Source organism: Pempheris klunzingeri, chromosome 1, assembly GCF_042242105.1.
Source record: "Pempheris klunzingeri isolate RE-2024b chromosome 1, fPemKlu1.hap1, whole genome shotgun sequence".
In the NCBI taxonomy this organism is placed as follows: domain Eukaryota; kingdom Metazoa; phylum Chordata; class Actinopteri; order Acropomatiformes; family Pempheridae; genus Pempheris; species Pempheris klunzingeri.
The window spans coordinates 28,674,527-28,688,457 of record NC_092012.1 but is presented as its reverse complement, the minus strand read 5'-3'; the positions used below and the strand labels follow the sequence as shown (position 1 = coordinate 28,688,457).

At 42.9% G+C, this 13,931-nt stretch overlaps 1 protein-coding gene across 1 annotated transcript in view; it reads left to right on the top strand.

Annotated features, from left to right (window-relative positions):
* Positions 1 to 13,931, top strand: part of ccdc102a (coiled-coil domain containing 102A) — a 63,285-nt gene that overhangs the window by 18,290 nt on the left and 31,064 nt on the right. The window contains exons 2-3 of the mRNA XM_070830109.1: positions 9,217 to 9,690; positions 10,459 to 10,848. Coding sequence (XP_070686210.1) covers positions 9,328 to 9,690; positions 10,459 to 10,848 — 753 coding nt within the window. The 5' untranslated portion in view covers positions 9,217 to 9,327. The remainder of the gene's footprint in view (positions 1 to 9,216; positions 9,691 to 10,458; positions 10,849 to 13,931) is intronic.

The following is a 13,931-nucleotide window of genomic DNA, read 5'->3' as shown; positions in this document are numbered from 1 at the left end:
AGACTGGTGTAACTGTGTCAGCATATCACGGCTCCTAAGGTGGACTCTCTCGTGTTTGGAGAAACAGCAGCTGCTTCGCTTGATGCACGTTTGGTGGCTTTTGAGGCCTTTACTGAAATTTTTTGACAAAGATCCCTTTGATTTGTTTTTTAAAGAGTTATGACAAAGTTTAGCAGACCAGTAAGTCTTAACACTTATACAATGAAACAGTTGGAAAACTGCAAATGCTGTTGCAATTACTTATGCATTTGCAGCAAATGCCACTCTGTAGAGTAAGGGGCATTGTGAAAGGCAGCTAGCTGCAACTTGTGAGACAACAGAAGTGAAAGCTAGCAGTGTGTGTCAAGTGGCTGCATTGATGTATGGATTCATGATCAGATGCCAAAACACTGCACAGTGGCATTTAATGCTAGTACAGGAATTTACAACTTTGGATAACTGTCGTTGATAGTCATTTCATGTTTCATCACAACGACTGAGAGGTAAAATGAATACTCAGCCAGCTCAGTGCATTGTGTTGTAGCAAATGTTGAACCAGCTTCAACATAATTGATGGAGCCCTCTGCATCAGGACCATTCAAATGACTGAGAGCACTGCGATGTAATGGTCTGTATTTGTATAGCTCCTTTCTAGTCATTTCGAGCACTCAAAGCACTTTTACATCACATCCTCATTCACCCATTCACACGTCATTCATACAGGAGGAAGACATTGAAGCTGGGGTTCAATGTCTTGTTCAATGTAATGCTGATGTCTGATCGTGTCATCTTGGCATTTAATTTAAGTGCTCCCAAGGCAATCAATATTATGGGTTCTATCATTATGTATGTAGAGGATAATCCACAGTGAGAGGTGCAGCCTCTGTCAGCCATGACCTGATGATGGTGTTAGAGGAAAAGTCAAGGGATCAACCACATAATTACAATTCACCCTGTGAGGAACAGGAATATTTGAATGAAATTTCAAGGCACAAAAAGTGAACTTGGTTAACTTGTTGGCTAACACGTTAACTTTGAGAACACGCATGGAGCAATGTGAAGACTAGTGTGAGTGTCAATCAAGTTGAAAATGGTCAAGCACAACTTTCTTCAGTGCAACATGCTTTTTTTCCATGAAACATTCCCTGCTGATTTGCAGTGTTTGGTTAGTGTCTCTCAGAGGTTGTTAAATTTTCCTTATACACGGTCCTGTGATATTGTAACCAACTTTCCTAAGCAGTCTTTCATTTTAACCCATCAATGGGTAAAAAGGTTAAGTCTCCATTTTCAATACAAAGCAGGAAATGTTATGACTGTTTAAGAGTCTCAGGCTGCAAAGGGAGTGGAACCACCAACCCTGGCAGTGGTGTTACTGTCCCTCTAGACCTGCTGACTGCATGCTTCTACAGACATTCCCCTCTCCTTGTATCATCTGCACTGATGCAACTCACCAGCCCTCCCAGTCACATGGGGGAGGAGCAGGAAGAGGAAGGACTTGATTCATGTTTCAAACATGCTCCCCTCTGAACATGTGGTGTGTAGCTGCTGTCAGATAAGAACCTTTCATGTGGATGAAATGAGCAGTGATGTGGAGCCGTATTTACCTTGTAACAGCCGTTTAGAGGTGCAGCAACAGCAGGAGTTTTCAACAGGGTCTGTGCACGCCAAGACACGTGCTGCAAGCTGTAAATGGAGAAATCAGTGAAATCATGAGCGCCGATTCACACTACTGACTGTGACAAGTGAATGGAGCCTGCGAGTCAGACGCCAGCGTGATTCTTATTTTCTCTCATTGTGTGGTTGAACCTCCAGGCCCAGCCAGCCCCACTGAGCCGGAGCTGGTTCTCATTTAGAGAGAGGGGCACACACGCAACACGCACATTTGGGTGTACACGCAGAAATGTTGGAGAACACTGGGGGAAATCCTTTGTAGTGCCAAAATGTATCTTTTTATGGTCACATTCACATAAATCTGTGCTGTGAACACACAGCCCTCTGTCGCCCATGGTGTGTGTGTGTGTGTGTGTGTGTCTCTGTGTTGGCCATGACCCCTCTGCTAGGTCCTGACTGTTGCTCATTTCAACAAGATAAGCAGGCGTTTGCACTGAGAAGTGAAATAAACAGCAGTGGGGGTCAGGATAGGGTTAGAGCACTGCTTCCCAACACGGGGTCAAGTGTGGTTTGATGATTTGTTTGTAATGTTGAATATATGAGGGTTGAAGTTGAACATTAGTCAAAGTTTGGGGGTGTATAGCATATGGTCAGCGAGGACAGATGTTCTGTCAAAGAGTTTATAACCCCGGGGCTTGACAGACTGGCTGGCAGTGCGTTTTATGGGCCCTGTGATGACAGAGGGTGGGGTTCACATGGAGGTTGGGCCAAGAAAGGAGAGAAAGAGGCAAACTGTGAGACAAAAGGACCGTGAAAGAGGAAAAGGAAAGTTGAAAAGTAGTAAAAAAGGATGTGGACAGAGAGGAAAAGTGAAAATACTGTTTGGATCGTCAGAAAACGCTGTGCTTTATGGTTTATCTGAAACAACTGAGGTCTCAGAGGCGATCGAGGTAAGAATCGGAGTGAAAGCAGGTTTGAAATCGGTGAAATGTGAAGAACGCCAAAGAACTCACAATGTCTCATGTCAGCTTCCTGAGTTTAACCCCCCAATTTTAGTTTTGTGGGTTAACTGGAACTCCATTTCCTTCTGATGTACCTGCGACTGCCAAATGCTGTGCTTTTATTTGAATCTGAGTCACTTATATAGAGGTGTGTCTGTTTCTATATCATGAGTGTTTTGAACTAAAATTACAAATAGAAGGTTTTCGCTACCCTTTAATACCAGGTTCAATACGGTACTTACATTTCCTTAAATGTTGATTGAAAATATCTCTGACACAGCGTACTGAACCTGACACCTTATTTTTCACAAGGTTCTTGTTCTAAATTCTGGAGGTCCTGATCCAAAAATATTAAGTTTATAAGATTCAATGACTGATATGAATAAAGGGCTGTAAGAATGCAACTGAAATTGATGTGATGCGATCAGCTAGATGGGTTAGGGTTAGAGGTCTCACTCTCATGGAACTGCTTTTAGAAGGGCCAGTATGGACAGGAGAAGACCAACAACTCTTCCAACTCTCATGTGGGCATGTGAATACAGTTTTAAAACCAACTTGGAATGTGTTAGCCAGTCCTTATAAGAGTCACCTCTGTGGCTTGGTACTGAACGGTCAAAACTGATGCATCAGAGGCCGACACATCATGACTCCAAAAATTCTGGTTCCAGCTGCTCCCATAATGCAACCCATTAATGTCATTACTCATAGTTTATCAATGGATTGAGTCAAAAATATTGTGGTATTGATTGTATCTCGCTCACGTACTTGGTTATCTGGTCCATCTTGGACCTGATTAGCTGCAGCTCAGCTTGATGTATTGCTGCCCCATCCATCAGCTTAACAGTGAACTGATAGAAAATAAATGGTGGCTTGATTACTCAGCCAGAGACATCAGTCACTGCTGGCTGAATATGGAAGGGGATGACGGAGACAGGGAGAAGGACATGGTGTAGGAATAATACTTTTATCCATCATTCAGGGTTTTATTTTTCTGTTGCTTAAGTGGTGCTTCAGCATGGGCATTGCTACTTCCAGGATCCTGATACTCCAATATTAATCTGAATCAAATGCCTCAAACAGTGGAAAAACAGTGAAAAGGCCTATTCTCATGTTAGACATGGTATAAACCTTTGATTATCTGTTTAAAGTTTATTTGCAAGTGGACATATAATGCATAATATACTTTTTAATGTCTTTTCAACATAAATATTTGTCTCTGACCAATCAGAGCAGACTGGGTTTTCTGGGAGGGGAACCATAAAGACACAGAAGCTAAAAGTGTGTGTTCTAAAAGACAGTAAAAAGAGCAGATTTTAAAATTTTATGTTCAGTGTATTGCACAGAAAAGCACACACAGCATACCGCACACACACACACCCAGATAATTGTTGTACTAAGGCGGTGAAAAGAGAGTTCCAGTACAAGTTAGTGCAGGCTAACGATAAATGACACTATGTTTTACACATTCCTACATGGATGTATAAGTCCTGTCAGTGCTCAGACACCCAAATATGCTATCTCGCTTTCCCTGCTCTCTCCCTTCATCTGTTGCTCTCTGGATGAGGAGCTGACTATAAATTGGGTGTATTTTGTGTGTGTGTGTGTATATGTGTGCCCCTCTCTAACAGGGCAGAAGGCAGGCAGATTCTTGGCAGTAAATAATGGTGTGTGTGTGTGTGTGTGTAACTCTGTCAATAGAACCTCTCCGTTACCATCTGCTGTGTTTAGACAACCCCCCACCCTGTACTTCCTCTGATTTGTGTGAGTTCTTCTGGTTCCAAAATGACTACTTCTATCACAATTTCTCATCAGGTCCAATGAACATTAAAATGTCTTGAGTAGTCTCATCAGTAAGTTGTTTACGTACCATGAATGTGTTGGGGAGTCAGCAGGAAGTCACCCAGCTAAGCCAGAGAAGGACACAAGTGTACGTGCTCAGGCTTAGATATTCATGTGCCTGTGGAAGCCTAAAAACTCTTTTTTTCACTGTATGTGCCCAGTGCACTTTTATTGAATTGAATGGGACGCCATTTTGGAACGTGGTATCGGTGTAAACGCTGTCATTGACCAATATCTCTTGAGTTGCAGCTGATTTTTGTTGCTGCTCTTTTTTGTTACAATATAAGGTTTGGAACTGTGACCCAGGAGCCACAACTCAGGTCAGAAGTCCCTGACTTCTTAAAAAGTTCCAGGAAAAAATATTTAATCTCCAGTATTTTGAGGAGTAGCATGTGAAAGATGAGATGTAATAGTCATTAGGCTGCAGAAATGTACACATCCATGGCATTTTTCATGTTCACTGTACTGCACACTGTAGCTTTGTTGCCTTTCAAGCCAACAGAAGATGGCTACAGATGTTTTAGTTATCAAACTAAATTTGATAAGCGAGTTGGACATTGGTTTTAGAATTGATAAAATGAAATTGGACCATAATTGAATCCTTTTTTTATTTTTTTTATCCCAGTAGCACAGATATAGCTCCATTCTCCTATACAACACCATTCATTTCAAAGTATTTGATCTTTTTGCCAGATGACTGCGTTTTTCTGGTGGACCCCTCTCCGTGGTGACCCCGGCTGTTATTGAGATGAATGAGTCTTTTGTGCATTCCCACTCATGAAGGCATATGGATGCATGCTGCATGGCCCTTCACTTGGGGAAGTTTTATGCCTGGAGAGGCAGATTGAGTAGACCGACCTCTTGTGTCCATCAGTGCAGAATTAGACTCGATATGCTGATCACGGCTGTTCCTCCAACACCGATTGGCTCCTCTTTAAAAATTCATGACGCATTAGCAGTCTCCCTGTGGCTTTACGTGACGGTTTGGTCTCCCTGTCCTGTAGCTGAGCTGCAGCCACCACTTTATAAGCACCGTCTGTCATTATTGATGATTGATGTTAAGTTCAGACATTTTCTAGCAAGGTCATAGCAAGGACCACGTACTGAGAAAGAGGTCATCATATGGCTCTCCCATCATTTCACAGACTAATTCAGGACATCAGATCATCATGGTGGCATGTCTCTGTGTGTCTGGGAACAAAAGTTCTCCCATTTCTTACTTGAAGTTATCATCAGGGGAGTATTACATTACCAATTTGTCCTGGCCAGCACTAAGGCATGAGCAGTTGAATTATTAGCTATTGCAAACTTGTTATGGAAGCACTAAGTGTTTTTCAGATGGACTGTTCCACCTTTTTCACCTCTGGGCTCCACTGACATGAATCAGCATTTGATTCATTAAATCAATAATTTGGTTAGTTATTTGAAGCTCACACCAGTGTTACCCTATGTTAAACTACCACTGCTGCTTTCCACTGTTTTTCTTTGTGTCTTTTCAGTGCATACATTTCTAGGCATGTGCTGTTTTTGCCCAGATTGTGCACTGAAAAACCCAAGACCTCTTTACAAAGCTTTAGCTTGGTGAGAGCTGGGGTAACGGTTTGGTTTACATCTTCATAGCAGTGACTCCCGCTCTCGTACCAGTTTCACGACAGCTTGACATTTACACTTTCGCCCCAGAAGACAGAGGCCGCAGTTTAATTTCTCACTTCAAAAAATCTGACTTTTTGTAAATGCCACACTCCAGGATTTGCACTACAGTGTTCTGCTAAGGATTTTAAGAATGTTTTCAGCCTTTTTCTTTCCATTTGTGTTTAATTTTATAATCATTTTACTATTTCTCAGTTGTCTTTTAAATCTGTTATGTTGGTTCTGTAGTAATACCACGAGGGAATCGCTTCAAATTTGGCACAAATGTCCACTTGAACCAATTGAATTTTGCTGGTCAAAGGTCATGGTCGCTGTGACCTCGTGCGTCTCATTCTCGTGAATGAGGTATTCCAGGAATGCTTGGAGGGAAGTTTATTACATGTGGCTCAAACGTCTACTTGGACTCATGGATGAACTGATAAGAATTTGGTTTCACATTTTTTCTTCCCCATGCCTGCTGATTAGTGTCAGTCCTAAACCCAGTATTTAGACTTATTACTGTCAACAGCTGATGTGGCACAGTACAGCTGAATACTGCTTCAAAGTAGTGTTAGGAAAAGTGGCTTTAGTGTGCTGTGATTTGAGGTGGGACAGACCATAGTAGGGCTAACAGTGAGGCAACAGACAAAAATATCTATATATTTTTGTGGTTTCACCCTCCACGTAGCCCCCAGGCTAAACCTGCTTCATTTCCTTTCCTTCTCTGCTTGTACCCTGTGAGTTTTTCCCACAGCCCTAGAGCTCCTCCTGAGCTTCCTCTTCCTCCCCTGGAGGGGAGGGAGAAGGAGGCAGCAGGGAGAGGGAAACAGGAGGGACGAGAGCTTTTCTTGGCCCAGAGAGACTGAGCCCAACTTACCACAGCCAGAGATGGTATTTTTCCTCAGGATTTCTCAACCCAAACTTGGCACTGGCAGTGGAGATAAGATCAAAGTTCATCCACAGATCCCTGAGGAGAGGTTTAGTTGTTACAGAACAAATGTGTTTATTATGATACACCAATGAAAAGTACAAGTAGAAACTATATATTTGCAAATGTGACTATTGGAGCACTAGAAAGTGTGGAAAAGACGATGAATGGATGAAAGCAGATGAATGAATGTTAAATCTACTCATTGATGGAGCATAGTAATATAAAAATGAAGATAAATTTGCACACATGTCCGAGAAAAGAAACTACATCAAACAAATTAACTTGCTCAAGAAAGGTGGTAGGAGGGGAATGGATGGAGAGAGGGTGATGTGGTCAGACCAATATGCAGTGTACTTAATTTAAGCCTTCAAGTTGATGTAACCCCTTCTCTTTATACTTGTCATGGGGAAAATGTTACCTTCCAAAAACATTTGGCTTTGTACTACAAACAGAGATTCAAGACAGTTTTGTTTCTGTGTAATGGGATGTATAATACATCAAGGCGAATTAATGGCTAACGTGAACACATCTGACATATTATCACCTCATTAAGTTGACAAATGTTTGCAAAAAGATGTCGTCTTGAACAATCAGCAGACAACAACATTATCATTCACTTAAAGTTGTGTTTGTGTCCGTCTAAGGAGTACATGCCCAATATTTATTCGCTCCTATTTTAACTCAGTTTTGGTTCATTTAGCAGCTAAATGCACCACTAAGGTAACATTCTTGTGTCTGTGTCCACAGTTTGCTCTTGAACAGGGAGTGTGCGGTGGGTTTTTAGAGATTTTTCACTGGAAACAGCTTCCTGCTGCTGATGAGAGCGGTGGGCCAAAGACTGGACCAAAACAAAAAAAGAGCATTCAAACAATTGAATTTCCTCTATTTATATAAACTAATTCTCATTTGAGGCAGAAGTTGATTGTGTAAAATAAGGGGGGGGGGGGGATAATGATATAATGGTGTTTGTCTTTTTGCATACGGTGCATCTTGTTGGTTTATGATCAGTGTTTGTTGGTTTCGAACTATTATTTTCATTATAGTTTAATCTCAGAGAAAAATGCCCATCACTATATCTCACAGCACATGGCCGTGTCATCGAATGTCTTGTTTATTGTGCTCCAAAGTCCAGAGCCCAAAAGTATTTGATGCAAAGCAAGAAAAGTGCATTCTCACATTTGAGAAACTGCAGCCATCGAATTTGAACAAAATCATAGATTTTCTTGTGATCGACTAATTGACAGATTTCTGCAGCTTCAGTCACATTCCTTCCAGGAGTGGTTTACAATAGTTTGGCATCAACATGAAGGTGTGGACAGAGTCTGTTCCTGTCTAAGCCAGCTGTCGTTTAACCTTTTTTTGGAAATGTTTACAACCCCAGTGAATTAAAACCTAGCCAAACTGGAGATCAGACCATAGAATATTAGGGTAACCAATTCATAGTACACTGGTCTGAAGTCTACTCACCTCCTGCTCCCCCTGCACAGTTGGCAGTCCTACCTTCATCCAAAATGTGTCCTTTTCCCTCATTTTGTTTCCCCTTTGTTTCCTGTTCCACATAAAAAGACGACATATGTGATCGATATCCGTCTTTGTTTGGTACAGGAACATGTGAGAGTTGGCAATTGTGGAACACAAAGTCTACATGGTGTCTGTTGTGTTGTCCTCACTGCACTCTGTTAAGACTGACAGTCCCCCAAAGCAGGTTGGTGTTAAGTCTCTGTAGGTCTAAACATTCTCAAAGTCTGTAGGTGAAGAAAAAGGATTTAGACAGTAGTGATTGAGGATCAAGGAGGAGATCCTCGCAAGTGACAGTTCATGTGATGAAAGCATCCAGCTGAGAGAGACAGCTTGGACAAGAGGGTATCAGGTGCAGAGTCAGTGTCCGATTTTTCTTGTCCTCCTGGGAGGAAGGAGAGCTGCTTCTCATTAAGCAGCAGAAGTAGTTTCAGCCTCGGTCATGTGTACCAGCTGTCCAGCCTCTTTTCGGATTTATTGGGTTCAGAAAGCAGATTAGAGCTTTTCCTCCCCAAAGGCAGTGCAGTGTGTCTGTCAGCGATCTCCTTGGACTGTGCCCGTTTGTCTGTTGTTGCTGTTGCTTTTCATCAGTCTTGACTTTTTATGCTCAAACAGGGCAAATTAATTTTCAAGGCATGTGAGGGTAACAGATGTGCTTTTATTTTGTCCTGGTAACTTAGTGGCTTTTCTTTCTGTTTCTGTCTCCAGGCTGATCCCTGACTGATGAGGATGATGCTCTCTTGAATTCTATCCTCCTCACCACCCCCCACCCCCTTCATCCTCCTCCTCACCGTCCTTGTCCACACCACCGCCTCCACCATGAACCACACCCCCAGCCCCCACCTGTCTGAAGGCGGTAAGTCGGCCGGAGGTGGCCTGCTGTGTGGCCTGGGTCTGGGGCCTGACAGGGGGATCCGCTCCCCGGACAGCCTCACCCACACCCCCAGCCCCACTGGAGGAACGCCCAGCTCCAGCCCCCCGCTGCTGCTGTCGCCCGGGTTCGGGGGCCTCGGGCTGGGATCTCTGGGTGCTATGGGCGATGGAGCAGGAGCCGACTGGGAGAGCAGGGAGGAGCTGAGGCTCAGGGAGCTGGAGGAGGCTCGGGCCAGAGCCGCTCAGATGGAGAAGACCATGAGGTGGTGGTCAGACTGCACCGCCAACTGGAGAGAGAAGTGGAGCAAGGTGGGGGAGGGAAAATATATATACTGAAAAGCTGTGAATTACTGTAGTAATGTCTCAAGGTCTGATTCATAGATACCCTTGTTTTCATCTGATTAGTGTTTCATTATTTCTGCCAAATTGTGCACACATTATGAAGCTTATGTGCATTTAACTTCCTAAACAGGTTTTATGCTGATTTCACTCACTTTTTCTCATTAAATTGACTTCACGCATTGGTGTATTTAGTTATTTTTAATGATATATTGTTGAATCAAAATAACTTATATTAACAATTATTTAATTGTAGAAGTGTAAATTGACAGAATACATTTTACTTAGGATTTAAAAACTCCGTTAATGGGCTTAGAGTTGTGATCCTACTGCTTTAGATTATCAGTGAGAAAATCAGTCAGATAAATGTGTCTCCTAACAAGTCTTGTGTGTCTTTGTGCCATAGAGCTCTATTGTTGTTCAAAAGCTTCTTAAAAGCCACACTGTTACGCTGGTGATGTTCCTTCATTGTGATGAAAACACACTGTTTATTTTGACTCAATCCCACATAAACATCCTGCCGCCAAATAATCACCAGAGCACCAATTGTGGATCAGTCCGCTGCCAAAAATAGTCCCCAATGAATGCACTATTTCTGGCTGTTGTAGAAACATTTGATTAAAAACCACAGTGAACTTACTAAACAAAGCTACACGCTGTATTTCTGACTTGTTTTTACAGGGAAACCAAAAGGCTTTGGACTGACAAGAATATCTTGTTTTCCTGGGTTTTTCACAGGTTCGCGCAGAGCGTAACCGTGCACGTGACGAGGTTCGTCAGCTGAGGCAGCGACTGGACACCCTCACCAAGGAGCTGACCAGTGTTCGGCGGGAGCGGCAGGAACTGGCCTCAGAGAACGAGACCCTGCGGCAGGAGACGCTACGCCTCCACGGCGACCACGTGTCTCCGCCTCCATCTGCCACTTCTCCCTCTTCCTCCCCTGCACACCCTCGTGGTGCCTCCTCCTCCTCCTCTCCATCCATCCAACCTTCCTCCCCCGCGTCCTCCTCCTCCTCCTGTCAGGTCCACACTGATGGCAAACTGGAGAGGGTGGGTGACGGACCCCCAGGGTCTCCAGAGCCCGAACCAGTGAGGGACGTGGACTTGGACAGACAAAAGCAGCAGAAGGTGAGTTTGCAATGTACATTTAGATCACAAAATGTTATTTCTTTTGATCCACTTGTGCCATGTGAGATGGATATTGAAGAGTTGGGACCACACCCGCATCTAACCAGACCCAAGTGACATTTACAAGCAATTAGTATTTTATGTGACTTGGCGCCCCCACAGTTTCAGACAGCTAACCACTTTTACAACAGCACTGCCATAAATACAAATTGCACCTCTTTTTTTCTCTTCGTAGCTTCCTCCTTCAGTGTCCTATCATTCTCTTTGCCTCTGCCATGATGACCATTGTGAGAAGACTTATTCAGCCCAATAATAAGTCCAGCCCAAGTTACATAGTGCAAGAACAGGCACAGGGGACGCAGAGAGGTGCCATGCTCCCTATTACAAGTCTATGTGCCTTCAAAATGATTTTAAAGCTGTTGTTTTAAGGTAAATAAATGCATAATGTTGCTTTAATGTGCTGCAGCTGAGAAGCAGCCAGTTATCCAGCCAGCAAAGTGACATTAGCACTTTTCCCCAGCAAATGTTTATTTAGCGGCTTGTTGACCAAGCTAAGGTGCAGGACAAGGAAAGCTAATCTGTTGTGGCAAGTTAAATGCCCAGACAACTGTTGAATGGATTTCCATGAAATTTGGTTCCCACACTTGATGCAGTGTTGCGATGGTCAGCCAAATACATGCGAAATTCTGTCTGTGGAATGTTTTAGCGTCTGTTAATCCTTTTAACTCACAGATCTAATAATCAAACTGGACGTCATGGATCGTTTTTCATGTCTCCCTGGTACCTGAATTGATTTCTCTTCCCTCCCCTTTGTTTAGTTTAGTAAGTTTATTTAGAAGTTTATCAATGAACTAGTGCTTCACTTAATAGCCATATATCAAGAAAAATTTGTTGTTGCTCAAACATGCCCCAATGTAAGGATTTGAATTTTTTTTAATATATTTGGGTTGTGGAGTATTTTCTATAAACAATTTGAAGATGTCATCTTGCGGTCGGGGAACAGGTGAAGGCATTTCTTCTTTTCATTTCTTTTTCCCTTTGCACATAAGAGGGGGCTTGCTCTGTCCCTTGGTGCACATTCAGGATAGTATAATGATAGATCCGGCCATGTAGATATAAACTGGGGTGAGTGTCTCCTGGATATCAGTGTGCTCGTGTCCTCTGCTGCTAAATGGACAATGTGACCTGAGCCACAGTGAATGTAGGCTGTGTCTCCAGCCCCGATAGATCACCTACCAAGTGTGTGTGTGTGTGTGTGTGTGTGTGTGTGTGTGTGTGTGTGTGTGTGTGTGTGTGTGTGTGTGTGTGTGTGTGTGTGTGTGTGTGTGTGTGTGTGTGTGTGTGTGTGTGTGTGTGTGTGTGTGTGTGTGTGTGTGTGTGCGTGTGTGCGTGTGTGCGTGTGTGCGTGCGTGTTGGAAGGGGTTGTCCTACTTAAGAGGCACCAGCGGTGTGGGTACACAGGTACACACACACACATCATGCCTGCTTATCCCTGAGGGCTCAGCGATGCTGCAGTACTTCTTCTCTGTCAGCCTGTTCTGTGCAGACCATCTTTCTCCTGAACCTTCTCAGGGCTCCAGACCAACTTTTCCACTGGTGCTACCAGCTCTCTCACTTGGTCACTATTTTAATTTCAAAAGAAAAGTGCAACCATGGAATTACAAGCTCTTCTGTGCTCAGTACAGGACAGTACAGTCGTCTGACAGCTTTACTTACTGGTTACATTGCAGAATCAGGTTAGCATTTCAAAATATAATTAATAAATACATTCTATTATTATATCATTAAGGCTTTATTGGTCCCCAGGGGGATATTCACAAGCTACCCAGCAGTATGTATAAATAGATTAAAATGAGCTTCAGTTTTACCAGTTGCAGCAATAAACTGATGAACACATGAATGCATCAATAGTTATAATTAAATAATTATTAATCAGAATATTTTAAGCTAATACTTTTACTTTTAAGCTAGTACTTTTAATTAAATAACCCTTTTAATGCAGGCACTTTTACTTGCAACAGAGTACTTCCATAGTGTTGTATTCCTTTTTTTTTAACCTAAGTTAAAGATCGGAGTACTTCTAAGCACCACCACTGTGTGTTAGCCTCTGTGGTCAAACTGGTGCTTTTTCTTCTTCACTGGCTAAGTCGGTCTCTACCTGCCTGCACTTTCATCATCGGCGGTCGTCTGAGTGGGAACCTCTCACTGTCTCTGCAAAGTAGTCTAAAGTAGACACTGCTACGTACACATGCATCACGCACTGTGTACTGCAGAGTTTTGCTTCTTCACAAACACAGACCTGACCCGCTGCTTTGCTCAGCCTATTTAATACTGACACACAACTCACTCACGAGAGGAATTTCAACCTGTAAATTTAAGTATCATTATGGGTCATAGCTCAGTCTTTAGCCACTCTGAAATGCTCTGTGGAAGCCATTTTACATTGAAAAGATAGAAATTATAAGTGTAAGTAATCAGGAACTTCAGGAACTCATATTAGGGAAAGTGTGGCCCTACAACTTAACGTTACTCAACAGTACGTCACGCGGTCCGCTCATTTCTTCAGACTATGTTCTAAGAAACAATGTAATCTCATTGTTGGTGTCAGTGGCCTTTAAGGAACAGTATTTCCCACAGGCCTTAGACCATTGTGATGTAAACAGTGGCAGCCTCACAGACAGATTCTGCTTCTGTGTCATGCCATATGGGATGGATTCTGAATTGACTGATGTCTTTTTTCTACTTTTTGTTTTTACCTACCTTTTGTTTCTCTTTTAGACATATCTGTAAGAGCATTGTTTGAAGGAGTCTGAGATTCATTGGCAATTACGGTAATTGAACTTGGACAGTGGAGATGGGAAAGATTCCCATGTTAACAACATCAAATTTCAAGTTCAGCCTGCATCATGTGTAAAAATGTAACTGACTGTAGTCGTACACACATCTACATGTGTGGGAGTGGGGCTGTTTATGTGTTTGTGTTTAGCTGAGCCTCTGACTGATCTCAGAACTCACAGGAACTCCACAGCTTTCTGTTATTTCCCTCGTGTCTCTCTCTCCTCTTTCCTCTCATCTCTGCATCT